The sequence below is a fragment of the Lithobates pipiens genome, unplaced genomic scaffold, assembly GCF_037356315.1.
Source record: "Lithobates pipiens isolate NorthernLeopardFrog02 unplaced genomic scaffold, aLitPip1_a1.2 Scaffold_3, whole genome shotgun sequence".
NCBI classification, from domain to species: Eukaryota; Metazoa; Chordata; class Amphibia; order Anura; family Ranidae; genus Lithobates; species Lithobates pipiens.
This window is the reverse complement of record NW_027507790.1, coordinates 180,774,304-180,794,033: the sequence shown is the minus strand read 5'-3', so window position 1 is coordinate 180,794,033 and position 19,730 is coordinate 180,774,304. Positions and strand designations below refer to the sequence as shown.

Genomic DNA, 19,730 nt, shown 5'->3' with positions numbered 1-19,730 from the left:
AGACATTTCCTGCACAGACTCGGCTGCAGGAAAGAGAATTCATCCCAAATGGAAACTCCTGGGGTGCAAGCCCTCAAGCTTGTGCCTTCCATCTTATGACAGAAAGCACACTGCTAGTGGCTTCTGAACTGGAGAGTTTAAATCTGAGATTTCTGTTCTGAAAGCCACTGGCAGCATCCTGTCTTGGCTCCCCATCAATCAAATCTGCTTGAACAACATTCTTAAAATGGTATTCGGCCCAAGACCAAAAATGTAATGTAGCTTACCAATCCTTATATGTGGTGGCTGTATTAGTATGTTTTAGGCTTTCTGATCCAGACAGTAACACACTTCCTGTCTTAGGGTGTCTGGGTGAAGGAGCATTAGAGAGCCATCACACCTAATTGATGAGCTACAATTTAATACATTTTTGTTTTGTAGTTTAATGCCATTTTTGTTTTTAATATATTAAGCTTTAAAAATTACAAGAAAAGGTGAAAACAGGTGGTTACCGACAGAAGTCCAGTTTATATAAGCACAAAAATAAGTTGCATTGAGAAGTAACATTGTGCAGTGGTATGAACCTAAAGGGACTTGGGCAGGGTTCCACGCATCCAATTTGCATGACAAGAGATTGTGACCGAATCTCAATGGAGTCGGTTCACACATCTCTGGAGTGAGTTGCACAAGGGCCCTGTGTGGGTGTTTAGCTCTGTTTTCAGGTCCAGGTTCAGCCAAACATTCGGGCCTAAAACGGAAAACGGGGACGCACCGGACCCCTGCTGTCAGCCGCATCCATCTGCAGTGTGAACCCAGCCTTAAGGAAAATAATGCAAAGAGGGAAGGGCTTAATATCTTAATCTAATAGCAGGCATGGATACACATAGTGGATTGTCAAGCATGAGGAAGCAGGGATGGAAAAGGCCCATATAGTATGCCCAGGGTAACCCAAACAGTTTGCAGCAGGTGAAAGTCAGGTGGCTGGAGGTGACCAAAGTCAATGTAGACTAATATCCGGAAAGGATCAAAGTTCCACATGGCTATTTTCAAAAAGGAACAGCATTGGGAAGATGCTTGCTACTGTAGATTCAGTAGGGTGAGAAAATGCACCTGTGACACTCCACCTAGTGCATGATGTCAGTTTAGTGGTGTTAACCCCATGCATGGGAAAAGCAGCAGGAATGGAGAATAAGGCCCCTTTCAAACTGAGGTGCTTGTAAACTGGCAGTAAAACACTGAGCGATTACAATTGAGAGGGGTGTTTTTTCACCCCCCTGCCAGCGCACTACCCCAGTGTGAAAGCATGCATTGATTTAATGAAAATAGGTTTTTGTGAGCTTTTCAGGCTTTTTTTTTTTTATTTATATATTTTTTTTTTTTTTTAAGAGTGAAAAGCGCCTCAGTGTGAAAGGGGTCCAGTAACTGAAGAATCACCTGGTCCTCTACCTGACCAACCTACTCCCCAAGTCTGTTTTTAGAGACAGGGCAAATCAACAGTTCTGCACCTAGAAAGCACACAGCATATTACTTTTACCAAAACCATGTCTATAAAGCACCCTATGTGAAATGCAGTGCCCAAAAGGTAATTTCCAGGCTATGGGGTTGATTTACTAAAACCGGAGGGTGCAAAATCTGGTGCAGCTGTGTCTGGTAGCCAATCTGCTTCTAACTTCAGCTTGTCCAATTAAGCTTTGACAAAAAAAAATTGGCAGATTTTGCACTCTTCATTTTTAGTAAATCCACCTGTTTGCGCATCAGTTCAGCAGTACTCCAAAAGTCAAACTGAGAATGATGGTTCCAACAGTGCAGTGAAAGAGACCAAGTGATGGAGAGGGGAGTCTTGATTGGAAAAAAATAAAAATAATAATTGAAGGTAAAAAGTTGCTAGAAAACAAATGTCCATCCTCATGGGACACTAGCAAAAGGCTGAGCATGCTGGTAGTGGGGGGATGTTATCTTGAGCTGGCCTACAGTTTTTTGTTTTCCATTACCCAGCCCTCCTGTAGTATAACTTGAACATTTGCGTCTTCCCGTGATTATCAAAAAACAGACTTTGATGTGAAGTAGCCATAAGCTGATAAATTATTACACCCTCCCACAATCTGAACCTTCTCTCTGCACAAACTTTAGTTTTTTTTTTTTGTTTTTTTTAAACTTGTATGTATAGACATACTGTATACATACAAGCTTTATTTATATGTTAATAGTTCAGCAATACAATTCCACCAATGGGGTTAGTTTACTAATGCATCAGCAATTTACCAATAGGAGCAAATGTTTACTTTGGAAAGCATGTTCGCTTTGCAGACTGGATGTTAGTAATACATCCAGCTGTTTACTTTGACTACCTATATAAGACTCGGTTCATAGCGAGGCGACCTGTCAGACGACTTAGCTGCCTGACAAGTCGCACGCCATTCAGTGCAATGGAACTGTTCTAATTGAAACAACTCAAGTTAGAAAAAGGTTCCTGTACCATTTGGGGGCAACTTCAGAGCGACCTGCAGTGACTTATTTTACAGAAGTCGTTTGCAAGTCGTGCTGTATGGGGTGGCTTCAGTCAAGCGAGTTTGAAGCCGCTCCAATGTGAACCGAGACTTAACATGTGAGGCAAATTTTAAAAGAATAAACATACCCTTTTAAACGCATAATTTGATCTTCAAAGCATAAGCCCAGCTTTATATTTTCCAGGTAAAAGGTGTAGGAGAGGAATCAGAAGCAAGGCTGTCAGGCAGGCCTACAGACCCCCGCTGCCCAGTCTTTCTAACCAATGCTAGATCCATAATCTCTAAAATGGATGAGTTGCAGATCACTACATGCAGCTTGGTTAGAGTGCTGTCTGTTGATAAGTGAAACGTGGCTCCATCCTCCTGTAGAAGACACTATTCTGCACATATCTGGCCGCACTTTCTATCGGCAGGATAAAAACAGCAATTTAGGGAAGAGGAAGAGAGGCCTTTGTACACTGCAGTGGCTCTGGATATTTTGTCAAATCTCATAAGAAAGTATCAACGTGCACATCCTGATGGGGTTTTGGTAGATGCGGGTACTTTCAATAAAGCGAATTTGAGGGCTGCACAGCCAACACGACATCAGTTTGTAAAATGTGCTACTAGAGGTTAAAATACATTGTATATAGTGTATTTCAATATTAAACAGGCCTACAAAGCCTTTCCACTATCCCACCTGGGTCAGTCAGACCACCTTCCCTTATTCCAGCATATATTCCTATCAGGTAGAAAATAAGCAGAATTTGGCCAGAGGGCTCCCTCTCAAAGCTACAGGATTGTTTTGAAAGAACAAATTGGGAGATATTTGAGCAACAGGATTTAGATGTGTATACAAAAACAGTTCTGGACTATATAAAAACTTGTGTGGACAATGTTACTGAGGATAAATACATTCGGGTCTTTTCAAATCAGAAACCCTGGATGACTAAGAAAATTCTTAGGCCTCATTCACATCAGTAGCCGAGGAGTGGTAAAAACAGATGGCTGAGCTGCAGTTTTACTGCCCCTGACTGCCCACCTTAAGGAGAACATGAAGCCAGTCAGGGCTAGACACATGCCAGAGCAAATATGATTCTCCCCACCCCATCCACCAAGTGAATGGGACCAAGCCACAACTGTGTGTAATGTATATGGACATGACACCGTGGTATGGGTTTGTCAGGGTGATAACAGGCGGTAAGGAGACATTACCTCCCAACCCCCATCAACTGCAACACGTGTGAATGACCCATAAGAAGCTGGCATTGCACCCCCTTGAACTACATGTAGTCAAAGTACAGCTACCTTCACTGCAATATCACATTTGGTATTCACACAGTCTGCTAAGCCAACAGGGGGTGCTATGCTCCACAATCCCCTGTAATGCGTAGTGTGGGGGTCTCAGGGTGATAACAGGCGGTGACGAGGTGAAATATTCCTACCAGCTGCCTGCCACCTGCTAGAACCCCAAGAAGCCCCAACCACACCCACATACATTACACCCCGTCCCATTTACCTACCTGTTCTGTGTCTGGTGGGTATGAGGTAATTTTTGCTGTGACCTGTACCCACCAATCGCAGCTTCACCTTCAGGTTGACGGTCGGTAATAAGGCAGCTTCACCATCCTGTTTTTTTACCACCACCAGTGTGAAGAATTGAGACAGAAAAGCACAGATCAGCATCAAGCAGGCGGGTTCAGAGGTCAGGATTTGGGAAGATGGGGACACTGTCCATCTTACACAGTACCCCTTCCCCCATTCACTTATCCCCCTCCAAAAGCACAAACATACCCAGGGTTGGCATCAGCATAAGGCGGCCACCTTTTGGTGCTGGGATAGTAATGGCAGTAAAATTTGAATCCCCAGCATTCCATCTGTGTCTCGGCGGCACTCTCCAGTGCTCAATCCTGTCTAAGTTTCGCCTAAGGCCCCTTTCACATGGGCATCTCCGCTCAGCAGGATCCACTTGCTCAGCAGGGATCTCTCAGCTGATCCCCGCTGAGCAGGCGGATGACAGGTCCATGCCCACTACGCTTAGTCCTGCTCTCCTGGGGCAATCAGATGGAAATGGACCACCTGTCAGTTTCCATCCGATCCAATCCGCCAGACAGATGGAAAATAGGACCACCATCTGTCTGTTTTTGGCAGACCAGATTAGATGGTGGGTGTCAGCTGACATCTGCCGCTCCATAGGGGACAATGCAGGGTCCAATCTTGTGCACCTGAAAAACTGACAGGCAGACCTGATTAGACAGCCCACGTGAAAAGGGGCTTAAGGCCTCACAAAGCCTAGAGCCACCTCTGAGGGTCCATTCACACAGGGGCAACTCAGATCCGACATCAAGTCGCCCCAAGTCGCACAACATGTAGAAATCAATGTAAGTGAATGAGAGCCGTCTTAATGCACACTACTGAAGTTGCTCCAACTTCAGAAAAGGTTCCTGTACTACTTCAATCCGAATTGTAGGCGACTGGTACCCATTGATTTGATGGAGGTCGCCTCCAAGTCGGATCTCCGTCTATACGGAGGCGGCTCTCAGAGAATTATCAGCTCTCAAAAGGGAACTTCACGCCAAATTTATATATATAAAAAAAAAAAAAAAAATGGCGTGGGTTCCCCCTCCGAGAGCATACCAGGCCCTTAGGTCTGGTATGGATTTTAAGGGGAACCCCCTACGCCGAAAAAATGGCGTGGGGGTCCCCCCAGATCCATACCAGACCCTTATCTAAGCACGCTACCCGGCCGGCCAGGAAAGGGGGTGGGGGGATGAGCGAGCACCCCCTCCTGAGCTGTACCAGGCCGCGTGCCCTCAACATGGGGGGGTGCCTTGGGGAAGGGGGGCCACGCGGCCCCCCCCACCCCAAAGCACCTTGTCCCCATGTTGATGAGGACAACGTCCTCTTCCCGACAACCCTGGCCGTTGGTTGTCGGGCTCTGCGGGCTTATCGGAATCCGGGGGCCCCCGGATCCCAGCCCCCCACCCTATGTGAATGAGTATGGGGTACAATTCACCTGTGGGGAAAAAAAAATGTAAAAAAACACAACACATAAGGGTCCCCCCTCTTCGGTTCTTCTTGCCGGGCCACCGCACCTTCTTCTAGCTCTTTTACAAAATGGTGGCCGGCCTTCTGTCTCCGCTGCCGCCGTCTTCTGTTCTCTTCAGGAGCTGTTGCCTCATCGCTGTCTCTGCTCACAATGACAGGGACACGGCGACTTATATAGGGACATCCCGGATGATGTCCCCACCCATTATGATGTCACAGTCCCAGAGGATGCTGGGACTGTGACATCATAATGGGCGGGGACATCATCCGGCGATGTCCCTATATAAGTCGCCACATGCCGCGTCCCTGTCATTGTGACCGGAGACAGCGACAAGGCAACATCTCCTGAAGAGAAGAACAGAACAGAAGGCGGCGACAGAAGACCGGGCCACCGCTTGTAAAAGAGCTAGAAGAAGGCGCGGTGGCCCGGCAAGAAGAACCGAAGAGGGGGACAAGACCCCTGAAGTCGGAAGAAGAGGGCGGCGGCGAGGAAGAAAGCCGGGCTCCTCCGCTAGTAAAAGAGCTAGAAGAAGATAGCGGAGGAGTCCGGCGAGAAGACCCCCGGAGCTGTGCAATAAACTATTTTAACCCTTGTTAAAAATTGTGTTTTTAAAAAATTTTTTCCCACAGGTGAATGGGTAGGGGTACATTGTACCCCATACTCATTCACATAGGGTGGGGGGCCGGGATCCGGGGGCCCCCTTATTAAAGGGGGCTCCCGGATTCCGATAAGCCTACCGCCCGCAGACCCCGACAACCCTGGCCGGCCAGGGTTGTCGGGAAGAGGCCCTTGTCCTCATCAACATGGGGACAAGGTGCTTTGGGGTGGGGGGGCCGAGTGGCCTGGTACGGCTCAGGAGGGGGCGCTCGCTCGTCCCCACCCCCTTTCCTCGCCGGCCGGGGGTAGCGTGCTCAGATAAGGGTCTGGTATGGATCTGAGGGGGACCCCCACGCCATTTTTTCAGCATAGGGGGGTTTCCCTTAAAATCCATACCAGACCTAAGGGCCTGGTATGCTCTCGGAGGGGGAATCCATGCCGTGTTTTTTAAAAATGGCGTGGAGTTCCCCCTTGAGAGATCATTCTCTGGTTGACCACGGCAAAAGTCACCTGGCCTGGGGCGAATTGAAGTCGTGTTTGTAAGTCGCCCCAAGTCGTGTCCAAGTTGCGTTCAAGTCGTCTCCAAAAGTCGTGTTGCCCCTTTGTGAACAGACCTTGAATGTTCGTAAATAAGGTAAAGCTGTGTTCACTTTGACTACGTATTAATGTGCGAGGCAAATACCCTTGTAAACACATAATTTGATCTTCAAAGTATAAGCCCAGCTTTATCTTATTCACCAAGATTCACTTTTCCAAGTAAACCGTCTTAAAGCCTTTAGCCTCGTTTCACACGATGGACCACATGTGAAATCGCACAGGAAATGCACCCCTATGCACTTCATATGTAGCTCAGTGCAGTATGATTTGAGTGGGCTCAAATCAGGCTTCTTCGCACCAAAGATGTATATTCACTTTTTTTGGAGCTGCACCACCACCAGATCACAGCATCACAGTTGTTTTGTAGCATGTGATCTGATGTAGGCAAAACGCACTGCGTTTGGGGCGTCGTTAACTTTGTATTGACACCTGCAGCAGACCACAAGGGCAGCACTATTGGAATGCACATTAGTGTAAACCTAGGCTTAGAAATAAACAGTGCATATGTGAATTTGCTTTATTTATGCTTTCTTCCACAAGCGTGCTTTACAAATGCCTAAAGCAATTTTTTTTTGTAAAAAAATTACAAAAGGCTTTACAAACATATTATACTTACTTGCTCTGTACAGTTGGTCTTGCCCAGATCCCCCTCTTCGGTGCTCCTCACCCCTCCCTCCTGTTGAGTGCCCCCACAGCAAGCAGCTTTCTATGGGCGCACCCAAGCCAAGCTGCAGCTCCCAGAGTCCATTCAGACATGGAGCTGTGGCCCGGCTCCCTTTTTCTCTTCATTGGCTGACCCACTTTGGCAGCAGCTGGAGCCAGTGGTACCATGCTGTCTCAGGCAAACAGGAGTCCGGGGCAGCCAAGACCATGCTGCAACACCGCTGAATAGAGATGGGCTCAGGTAAGTATTAGGGCGGCTGCTGCACACAAGTTTTTCTTTATCTTAGGTCACACCTGAGCGTTTTGTAGCTTGAAGTCTGAAGTTACAAAACACTTGAGGGGAGAAAAATTCCATTATTCTCTATAGAGATGGTTCACATCTCCACTCCAAGTCGCCTGAAGCTCAAACAAGTTCTGGACCCTTTTTTGTTGCTCGAATCGGGCAGATTTGGGTGTTTTTGGAGCAGGAAGCAGATGACAAAATCTAAAAACATAGCAACCAATGATGAAACAGATGATCATTTTTCCTATTTGCTAATAAAAAAAACACCAAAGCTCAAAAATTAAAAACAGGATACTTTTTTTTTTTACTAAAAGACTGAGATTTATTAAATTTACACGTGCAGTTTTTAGTTCATTAAAAGTGTGTACAATTCTTCACAGAAGAAAATCAGGCATGATGACATTTGCTAAGGCAATATAAAGTATTGGCCTTTGCAATTATACACAACTTAGAACGCTGTTTAAAAAATCCTGCTACCTGTATGCAACATACAAAAAAATAATAATTCGGTTCTCTCTTAAGCAGCATTTTCAGCATGTGAGTGAAGGGAGAAGACAATGCAACAATTCATTATTTATTGCTAACGCCAGCTTTCATTAAACTTTAAATAGTTTGTATGGACCAAGCAGTTCCAAACTATTTTCACTAACACATGTTCTGCCTGCTAGGAGTGCTGTGTATACTGTATGTAGGATCAGTGTCATACAGTGCTATGCTCCGGGGACTTCCTTTCCTGGAATAAAATCAGGTTGGCCTGAGCGCTGGTCAGCCATTCATAGGAAGCCTTGTATTTTATGGATGACTAAAGGCTTCCTCTGATTGGATGAGATGGAGATTGTGACATTATCCACCCTATCCACCTCAGGCAGTAAGCCTAGTATTCATTCATAAAAAATACAAGCCTTCCTGTGAATTTATGAGCAGCGCTCAGCCCGACTTGATTTTCCTTCAGAAATGGGATGTGAAGTCCTCATACCGCAGCCAGGACCGATCGCTGTATACCATGTATGAAACTGATGCTACATACAGTTTATACAGCACTCTCAGTTGGCATAAGTGTTGGGGAAGGAAATAGTTTGGACCGGCTTCATCCAAAAAAAAAAAAAAGAATAATAAAAATGTCATAAATCTTTCCCCTATTATGTAGACGCTATAACTTTTGCACAAACCAATCAATATACGCTTATTTTTTTACATTTTTTTTTTAAACCAAAAATATGTAGCAGAATACATATTAGTCTAAATTGATGAAGAATTTTTTTTTATTGGATGTTTTATGGCAAAAAGTTAAAAATATTGTTTGTTTGATTTTTTCAAAATTGTCAGTCTTCTTTGTCTATAGCGCAAAAAATAAGCGCAGAGGCAAATACCACCAAAAGAAAGCTCAATTTGTGGGAAAAAAAAAAAAAAAAAAAGGACAATTTCATTTGTGTACAGCGTCGCATGACCGTGCAATTTTCAGTTAAGGTAACGCAGTGCCGTATCGCAAAAAATGACCTGCTCAGGAAGGGGGCAAAACCTTCTGGTCCTTAAGTGGTTAACATAAAAAAATATCTGTGCCTGGAGTTGTTTAGTAATAGGATATAAGGGTAACAGATGGAGCTGTGGCTTCTGAAACTTTGCACAGTATAACTAAAGGGAACGTAAAGCCTCGTACACACGTTCGGCAGGGAATTGCGTGATGACAGACTGTTTGCCTAAAATCCGACCGTAAGTACGCTCCATCAGACAATTGTTGTCCAACTTTCGGCCAACAAATGTTGGATGGCAGGCTAGTAAATTTTTTGGCGGACAACGATCTGTTGTCAGATTTTCGTATCGTGCGTACACAAGTCCTTCACACAAAAGTCCAAAGTACAAACACGCATGCTCAGAATCAATGCTCACCAAACACGACATTAGCAGAAGGTGCCCAAAGGGCGGCGCTCAAGAGCTGAAATTCCTCGTAGTACATCACTACGTTCGGATTTGTTGGCTGACAATTGTGTACCGTTTGTATGCAAGACAAGTTCATGGTACATGCCCGTCGGACAAAACTCTGACGCTTTGTTGGCCAACAATCTGATCGTGTGTACGAGGCTTAAGGGTAAATATCCCCATTCATTCACCATATCTAGATGGAGCAATGATAAAACATCTTGGAGGCGGCTTTTCAGCACACATAAAATAGCTTACTGGGTTTCAGCAAGAAATTCTACCATCTACATCATAAATTTGTACGGATAACAGAGGCGCTTCAGGCCCCATATCTTAGAGCTCTAGGACTGTCCCTCTTTCCTGCTCTGACACTGGACAAATAGCAGGAGATATTTACATTTGCTAAGCCACATATTACCACTAGTTAATAATGATATTATATGAACTGGCTCCGGCACATATTAGAGCACATCTGCAGACATAGAAGTATTATAGTACATGTTTATTATACATGAACCGGACACAGCCTAAGGAAAAAAATAATTACTAGGACAGTGGTTTTGTCATTAAATCTAAACGAGAAACAACTCGACTCAAATTCAGACTCGAGAAGCCACAAATATCCATGATTTTGCAGTTACACAAGTGCAGCTCTTAGGACCCTGGTACCTCAAATGAAATCCTGGAAGTTTCCAGATCAAGGTGATTTTCACTAGGGACCTTAAAATCTGATGATGTCAACTGGTAATACCGTCACTGACATTACAAACACCTCTTCAGTCGCTGTACTACAAGAAATAAGCAACAGTAAGCAGACTCAAAGTTTCTGGAATCCTGTTGCTTATTACATTATAGTATATCTAAACTCAAGGAAAAAAAAAAAAAAAAAAGTAATATAATGCAGTTTACCAGTCCTTCGATGTAGTGGCTGCATTTGTTTTATTTTTTCAGCCTCTTTTCCTTTACTTGTAGGGATCCTGCCAGTAACACTTCCTGTCCTAGAGTGACAACATTCACTAAATACGTATTCTGCATGGAGGACAGCATTGTCACCCTAGGACAAAAAGGGTCTTAATTCATAAACATCCCCTCCTCTTCTCCATAAAATAGGGCAGAGGTGATCTGTAGCCCACCAAGAACATCAGTAAAAATGCTCACAGGCCCCACCGCTCCTGAGCTCGCTCGGAGTGGGAGCAGAACAGAGGCAATCACCCGCTGTAAACTTAGATGACCTCCGCAGTGTTGCAGCAGACATCAAGAACACACTCATGGCGGCCATTGCTGACATGAGGTCTGGTATGCAAGCTCTATCACTCAGAGTGGAGGAGGTGGAAATACATGGAAGATCTGGATAACTGCGGGAGGCGCCGCAATCCCCGACACCCGAACGACAACAGCTGAGGGAAGTCAGAGACATCCACTCCTCCCTCTCCATTTCCCTATACCTCTCCCTCCCTCTTACCTCAGTTCCCCCCCCCCCCATCCCTTCCTTTCAATATTCCAATTCAATACCCACTTAAATCGCACGACCTTCCCACTTCACATAGACATAAAATCATCCGCCTCAAAGACTAGTCCCAGGACGCATACTAAGCTATGCTCTTTACCCACAGATCACATTAGAGCCCAACCAGAGCTACGCACTAGTTACACCTTGTACTTGTTACGTCTTCCCTCCACAGTACAAGACTCACAAATCCACTTTACAACCGAACGCATACTAAACCCTCCTCCGAGTCTTTACCCTTTGCCACTAATTGACCAAATGGGAATACAGGTCGGGTCCTTAACCACCACCACGTATAACGCATTGTTGAAGTGATTGTGTTTATATACACAAGGGTATTACAGAGCTTCATACCTCTATTGTTCAACCATTGTTTAACATTTCTGTAAATGCCTTCTACTTTTCAATAAAAGAAAATTATTTGGAAAAAACAAAAATTCTAAATCAATCTACTGAGGCTATTGTGCGCTCTTGACCCAGGAGGGAGCTTTCTTTATGTCAGGTTTTTTATCATTGTGGAAGTTCTCTGCGTATCTCTCTCGTGCTTTTTCCCAGTTCTTCTTGTTGTGTGATGTGTTCTGCATGTCTTCAATGGAGGTAGGGTTCTTTGTCCCCAGACCAGCCTGTTTCTTATGCAGCTGGAGCTGAATCTGGTACAGTAAAGAAAGGTTTCATCAAGTCAATAAATAGCTGAAGTATGAATGGACAATCCAGGAATGTTCAGAAGAGACAAGTCAGCATAATGTATTGCAATTAAGAAAAAGATTAATCTGTAAACTATGATTTTCTACACCAATTCTTAATTTAATGATTCATAATTGCCTATGGAATTATTATAGAATTAAAAATAATTCACTGTAAGAACCTACAGATATCTTTCCAATGTCAGGAAAATACCCTCCCAGACAGTTCTCATGGGAACAAGTCTCCCCATTGGATGATTTCCACTCTACTCCTACTCTGGTGGCAACTCAAAATTTTGGATTTACCTTAAATTTCCATTCCTGGTGACTAAGGCAATTTGAATGTACAAATATCCATAACGGGGATACAGACAGTAGTTTAAGCTTGACAATGATTTTATCCCCTCACTATTCTAGCCAAACCCAACCCAAAAAAAAAAAAAAAAAAAACCCACACCCCTTTGCCTTTAGTTATACTTTACGACCAAGCCAACATTCTCTCTCTCTATATCCATCTCTCCCACCATCTCTCCCACCATCTCTCCCTCTCATAGACCGATATAGATATCCATTTATATAATTACACACACGGTATCTCACAAAAGTGAGCGAGTACACCCCTCACATTTTTGTAAATATTTTATTATATCTTTTCATGTAACACTGAAGAAATTACACTTTGCTACAATGTAAAAGTAGTGAGTGTACGGCTTGTATAACAGTATAAGTTTGCGGTCCCTCAAAATAACTCAACACACAGCCATTCATGTCTACACCGCTAGCAACAAAAGTGAGTACACCCTAAGTGAAAATGTCCAAATTGGGCCCAAAGTGTCAATATTTTGTGTGGCCACCATTATTTTCCATCACTGCCTTAACCCTCTTGGGCATGGAGTTCACTAGAGCTTCACAGGTTGCCACTGGAGTCCTCTTCCACTCCTCAATGATGACATCACGGAGCTGGTGGATGTTGGAGAACCTGCACTCCTCCACCTTCCATTTGAGGATGCCCCACAGATGCTCAATAGGGTTTAGGTCTGGAGACATGCTTGGCCAGTCCATCACCTTTACCCTCAGATTCTTTAGTAAGGCAGTGGTCATCTTGGAGGTGTGTTTGGGGTCGTTATGTTGAAATAATGCCCTTTAGCCCAGTCTCCGAAGGAAAAGATCATTCTCTGCTTCAGTACATCACAGTACATGTTGGCATTCATGGTTCCCTCAAACTGTAGCTCCCCAGTGCCGGCAGCACTCATGCAGCCCCAGACCATGACGCTCCCACCACCATGCTTTACTGCAGGCAAGACACACTTGTCTTTGTACTCCTCACCTGGTTGCCGCGACACACGCTCGACACCATCTGAACCAAATAAGTTTATCTTGGTCTCATCAGACCACAGGATGTGATCCAAGTAATCTATGTCCTTAGTCTGATTGTCTTCAGAAAACTGTTTGCAGGCTTTCTTGTACATCTTTAGAAGAGGCTTCGTTCTGGGATGACAGCAGACCAATTTGGTGCAGTTTTCAGCATATGGTGTGAGCACTGACAGGCTGACCCCCCCCCATCCCATTCAACCTCTGCAGCAATGCTGGCAGCACTCATGCGTCTATTTCCCAAAGACAACCTCTGGATATGACGCTGAGCACATGCACTGAACTTCTTTAGTCGACCATGGCGAGACCTGTTCTGATTGAAACCTGGCCTGTTAAACCACTGTATGGTCTTTGCCCCCATGCTGCAAATCAGTTTTAGGGTCTTGGCAATCTTCTTATAGCCCAGGCCATCTTTATGTAGAGCAACAATCCTTTTCAGATTCTCAGAAGAGTTTTTTGCCATGAGGTGTCATGTTGAACTTCCAGTGACCAGTACGAGAGTGAGAGCGATAACACCAAATTTAACACACCTGCTCCCCATTCACACCTGAGACCTTGTAACACTAATGAGTCACATGACACAAAATGGCTAATTTGGTGCAATTTTGACATTTTCACTTAGGGGCGTACTCCCTGTTGTCAGCATTTTAGACATAAATGGCTGTGTGTTGTTATTTTGAGGGGACAGCAAATTTACACTGTTCTACAAGCTGTACACTCACCACTTTACATTGTAGCAAAGTGTAATTTCTTCAGTGTTGTCACATGACATGAAAAGATATAATAAAATATTTACAAAAAGAGAGAGAATTTATATATAGATAGAGAGAGAAAGAGATATTTGTAAAATATAAAAGACGATGCTACGCTAAGTAAATAGATACCCAACATGTCACACTTTAAAATGGAACAGCACCAAACTACTTTATTTTTTACTCTGTATACTGAAAGATGCTGCACTGGTTACATTCTCTGTGGCACGGTTCATTGATATTTAGCAGGTTACCAGTTTAGAATTACACAGGAGGTCGTTAGAGGTGCTAGAATTGTTGCTCTTCCTCTGGCATTCGGTGTGATACATTACATATATGGTGAAAACACCATTTTCATATGCATTTGCCTTTGGAAGTGAGCATGGGGAGCTTAACTTTTTAATATTTATTTTACTGAATTTTTTTTGCTTATCACTTTTATTGCTATGACAATGGATTGACAACATCCCTGTCACTGGAGCAGTGGCAGGTCCTCTTTACTGAGACATCTGGGGTCTATTCGATACCATAGAGATGATTGGGGACATTACAGTCTATAGTAAGTTGACCGCCAGCTTTAGTCTTGGGCTCGAGCCTAGAATGGCTCCGAAGACAGCCAGGGAGGGGAGACCCCCTCCCACCGCACCACCACATGTAAAAGTGATCTAGCACTTATTTAGCTGCTAGGATCGCTTTTACATAAAAAAGCATCTCCAGCTAACAAAAAAAATAAATAAAAGACACTGGGATGATGCCAGGCACTGAAAGTTAAGGCTGTCATATGATGTCCTACAGACAGAAATTGGTCAACTAAAAGTAAAGCTTTCATATATTTTAGGAGATGGGTCTGATTAGAATCGGTAAAGAGACATAAATGCCTCTAACCGTCCTTTGGCAAATCTCTACATCTGCATCCAAACACTCGACTACTTATCTGTAGTAACAACATCCTGTCCGTTTTAATAATTGCAGCAATATAATAAAATCGACAATACACAAGTGAAATGTAACAGCTTACAGGATCTCTCATGCCATCACCAGTCTTGCCAAGCCCGTCACCTTTTTTCCATCCCATCTTCTCAAGCATTTTCCTTCCCTTGTTGCTGTCGCTGATTTCACTGCAGAAAAGAAAACCATTCACTGTTACTTCATAGCACTGAACTTTCACTTCCGGACATTTGTAGGCCTCAATTCATGTATAACTGGGATCTTTGCTGTAGTTTAGAGAACAGTAGGAATGTACTGCACAGTTTTTGGCAGCCACTGCTGTAAGTTAAGTTATAAAATGAAATTAGATTTCCCACTGCTTGCTTTTTTCGTCCCCAGTGTACATACACACTCTATTGTCAAAAGTTTGGGGACACTTGTCCATGACATATATGAACTTGTTGGCTGTTCCAATACTATAGGCATTATTATGAAGTTGCAGTTATAACAGCCTTTGCACTTCTGTGAAGTATTTCAACAAGATTGTGGAATGTTTTTTTGGAATTTGCGCTCACTTGGCCCATTTATGAAAGCAGGTTCCGATGATGAACGAGAAGACTCGGCTCAAATATGCGGTTCATCCAAAAGGTGTTCAATAGGGTTGAGGATCAGGGCTAAGCAGGCCACATGTGTTCTTTCTAGGGTTATCCCCATATTTTTTTACCGGCGAGTATAAGTACCGACACACCTTCAATCATGTATTCACCGATACCTTTGATTCCTAACAATCGCATGTGGTTTCCTGCACCACTCCTGTGTGAACCCACTCTGAAGTCACTATGACAAACCTGGGTTCACACAGGAGCGGTGGGGGAACCTCACGCGATTCGGACAAGAATTGCATTGCATTCCTGTTCAAAATCGCATGCAGTGCTTTGCAGTGGGATTTCAGCCCATTAATTTTGTATGGGCTCAAATTTCACTGCAAAAGGTATCGGTTTTAAGTACCGGGAGCATTTGTACAAGTACTAGTGCAAAAGCTCAGTATCGGCACGGATACCGGCATCAGTGCAAACCTAGTTCTTTCACAGACTTATCAAACCTAATCTTTATGGAGTTGGCTTTGGCCACAGGGGAATGTCATGCTGCAAACAGAATAGCCTTCAATAAAACGTGGCTTCACGGTTGGAAGCGTACAACTGTCTAAAATGACAAAGTGCTGAAGTATTAACAGTACCCTTCACTGGAAACATATGAACTCAATAATTTGAAGGAGTATCCATGTGCATGAACCTCCATTAGATTTCTCATACAGTCTTGTGATAGCAAAAAATGCATATAAAACAAAATCACAAAGAAATGTCAAGTCACCCTAGCTGTAATATATCAAGATGAAGCTTACACATGTACAGATGCTGGAGCTTCCTCTCTCTGGAAGGTGCCTTCACTTCCCACCTCCTCTCGCCGCCTGCTTGCTCTGTCTTTGTACTTGGGATTCTTCAGCACTTTGTTGTCTTCTTGGTCTACACCCTAATAAGAGAGATAGAAGGTACCTACCATCAAGGTATACAAAAACAGCAAAAGGAAGTGCATTTACCAATATATCATCCCAAGAACAGGCACTTTCACAAAGAAAATGTTATTCTTTTCTTCTAATCACTTTGCCAAATAACATGGTTGAGGGCTTGAATTAAACTGTATTTAAAAAAGGAGATCGCCTTAAAAAAAAAAAAAATTAAAAGTCAGCAGCTACAAATACTGCAGCTGCTGACTTAATAAATCGGACACTTACCTGTCCCTGGGTCCAGCGATGTGGGGGAACGAAGCCCCGCTCGTTCCCCCCCCCCCCCCCTCCGCGGGGCCGGCATTCTAGCAGCGCCACGATTGGCCGCACAGTCGTCTGGGACCAGTCACGTGTCTCCGATGACTGACAGGAGGGAGAGGGGCAGAGCTGAGAGGGGAAGTGATGTCACCAGCCCAGGCACTGAAGGAGGCAGACTACGAGGGACCCCCTAGCAACAGGCATTTAGCGGGGAGTTAAAAAAAATCCCAAATTTTTATTTTTTTTAGGAATTTTGATGAATTTTTTGTGCAACACCACTTTAAAGCAAAACTAAAAATACAAAAAGGAATGGTGTCACATTAGAAGTTTTTTTTTCACTTCCTGCTACTGAGACCCAACAGAGAGTGAGAGGAAATCACCTTAGACAGCCACTGGAAGATTTCTCCTCCATTTCTGTTCTGGTAGAAACTGTAAAATGTTGGACTTCTCCTGACTTTCTGTTCAGGAACAAAGGTCACCAGGGCACGACCGAGAACGTGACTCTCCCCAGGTGGGAAAGAGACAACAATAAGCTCCTGGCAGGAGTCTACCACTTAAATATATAAACGTCAAAATGCCAAAATACTATGACCGCTTCTTACCTGTAAGCCGTACTTTTCTCTGATTTTTTTAAGTCCACGTCGCCTCAGTAGTTCCTTTTCTTTTTTACTTAAGACAGGGCCAACTGTACATGAAAGAAAATCAAGCATTTCCCATATTAAACACAAGTGCTGACCCCCGTCAACTATTTCCTACACCAACGTGTGCCCACTGGGTACATTGTATAAACAGTATGAAGACCCAGCTACATACAGTAGGCAGCCTTGTGTTCTGTGTGTGAGACAAGACCTTCCGGTTTCACAACTGGAACAAAATAAGGTCGGGCTGAGTGGGGCTCAGCCATTCATAGGTAGCTTTACATTCTATCAATGAAGATGGTGAGGCAGGATCTCCACCGCCAGTAAGAGGAAGCTTTGTATTCATTGATAGTGTGGGGCACCTGGGCTAGCTTGGCCCAAACAAACTAGGTAAAGTTACAGTAAAGCTGCAAATCAGCTTTATTGTAAGGCCCCTTTCACACGGATACATTTTTTCCTGCATTTTTACTTTGCAACAAAAAGGTTTCCCTTTAAATTCTATGGAACTTTTCACACTACTGCAAGGCGGGTGCAGTGCGTTTTGAAGAGTCCTGTATCTTTGGTGCAGTTTTGAAAGCCACACCAAAAACGCAGCTTCCTACTGAAATTAATGGAAATTGCAGAAAAACGCACCACTATTTGCATTTGTTGGTGCGTTAAGTCACATGTCCATTTTTTACAGGTGCAGACAACCCAAAAATGCACCAGAAACGCATGCGAATCACAGCAAAATTGTGGTTAAAATGCATATGACCGCAATTTTGCTACAAATCAGTGTGAAAGGGCCCCAAGTTTTACTTGACCATGAAGAGAAACTAGGAAAAAAAAAAAATTACCGATTGAACAAAAAAAAAAAAGAATAGGATTCCAAGGCTAGAACTGTGCTGGCCTTCTTTTCACTAGAAAAGCACCTGCTATCTCTGTGTGCTTTGGGCATACAGAGTCAAAATCAGTTTGCAGACATTCAGGGGAAGTCAATATAACCTTAAACACACTTCTGATGGTAGTTAATTTAAGAAGTACTTGTGCCTAATTCAGGCAAGCATTTGTGCCAGTGTTGACAACATTACCAACTCATGCACCAAATTCAGGTAGTTCTTACTACCGCCACTTTAAGAAACTGTTGCTATGGCAATGAAATTCTTAAAGAATTAAAGCACTTTCTCTGCTTAGGAAACTGGAAGACCAAATCTGAGTCGGTGTACAGAGCTATGCCAGTACTCAAAGTGGGACATGCTGGTGTTTTGGAAGCTGTCATTATGCGGAAGCTCCTGCACAGGGCTGCAAACCCTGAACTAGATGGACTTGTGTCTTTTTTTAACTTGACTATGTAAATATGTAACATTAAAGGGGTTGTAAACCCTCGTGTTTTTCTTTCACCTTAATGCACCCTATTGCATTAAGGTGAAAAAACACCTGGCAGTCACCGACCCCCCAGCACCCCCATTTTAATTACCTGAGCCCCGTATTTCTGTCGCCGGAGACGTTATCTCTCTCTCCACAGGGTCCTGGCTCTTGATTAGATAGAATGGTAGCAGCGCATCCATTGGCTCCCGCTGCTCTCAAGCAAATCCAATGATGCGAGCGCTGGGGCCCGAGTCCGGCATTCATGTCTATGAATGCAAATGCTGGATTCGGGAGCGCGCCCGCCAGGTAACCCCCCCAGGAGATCGCTTCTCCTAGGGGATTAGCGGATGTGGGGAAAAGCTGTGAGAGTCGCCGGGGTACTCCAGAAGACGAGGTTTGGGGCCACACTGTGCAAAACGAGCTGCACAGTGGAGGTGAGCATTACTTTTTTTTTTTTTTAAACAACAAAACACAAACACGAACCCTTACACTCACTTTAAGCGGTTGATCGGGAGATTCCATGCCTGAAAGCCAAAATGTAAACAAAAGGGGAGAGTTTTCAGCTGATGTCATTACCCAAATCTAGACAATGCTCCTATTTGAGAAATGATTCTTCACTAAGTGGGAGGAGCCTGAAGTAATTACCGCTTCACCAAAAAACAAAGCAAAAAAAACACACTAACATGGAGCAAACAGGCTTACCTGAGCCCTCCTCCTCCTTCTGATTTAGACGGAGATGTGCTCTGACTTGCCCAGGCTCACATCCATCACAGGTATCACTACCAGGGTGCACATGGAAGGACAGGACAGTCTCCCCAAATTTAACCTCATCACCATGATGTAGCACATAAGGTTCACACACAGTTTTAGGCTGTAACACAGAATGCAGAATATGTGAATTAACTTCTTGCACAGCAAGTATGCAAGGCACAAGGAGGAATCCATTTTTCAAGACAATTGATTTAAAAGAAGCATTACCTTCTGAAGGATAAACAAAGTTAAGAAACATAACAAAAGTTTGAAAGAAAGGCAATAAATTAAAAGATTGAGGTAGTAATGACAACTACTGTACTGTACAGATTCATGGTACTTAAAGTGGAAATAAACCCAAT

General features: G+C 43.9%; 1 protein-coding gene across 2 annotated transcripts in view; it reads right to left on the bottom strand.

Annotated features, from left to right (window-relative positions):
* Positions 1-7,955: 7,955 nt before the first annotated feature.
* AGGF1 (angiogenic factor with G-patch and FHA domains 1) overlaps positions 7,956-19,730 on the bottom strand; it is a 45,357-nt gene continuing 33,582 nt past the window's right edge. For both annotated transcript variants that reach the window (XM_077462578.1, XM_077462576.1), the window contains exons 10-14: positions 19,321-19,489; positions 17,236-17,318; positions 16,214-16,341; positions 14,903-15,002; positions 7,956-11,728 (exon numbers count right to left, since the gene is read on the bottom strand). In XM_077462578.1, coding sequence (XP_077318704.1) covers positions 11,537-11,728; positions 14,903-15,002; positions 16,214-16,341; positions 17,236-17,318; positions 19,321-19,489 — 672 coding nt within the window. In that variant the 3' untranslated portion in view covers positions 7,956-11,536. The remainder of the gene's footprint in view (positions 11,729-14,902; positions 15,003-16,213; positions 16,342-17,235; positions 17,319-19,320; positions 19,490-19,730) is intronic.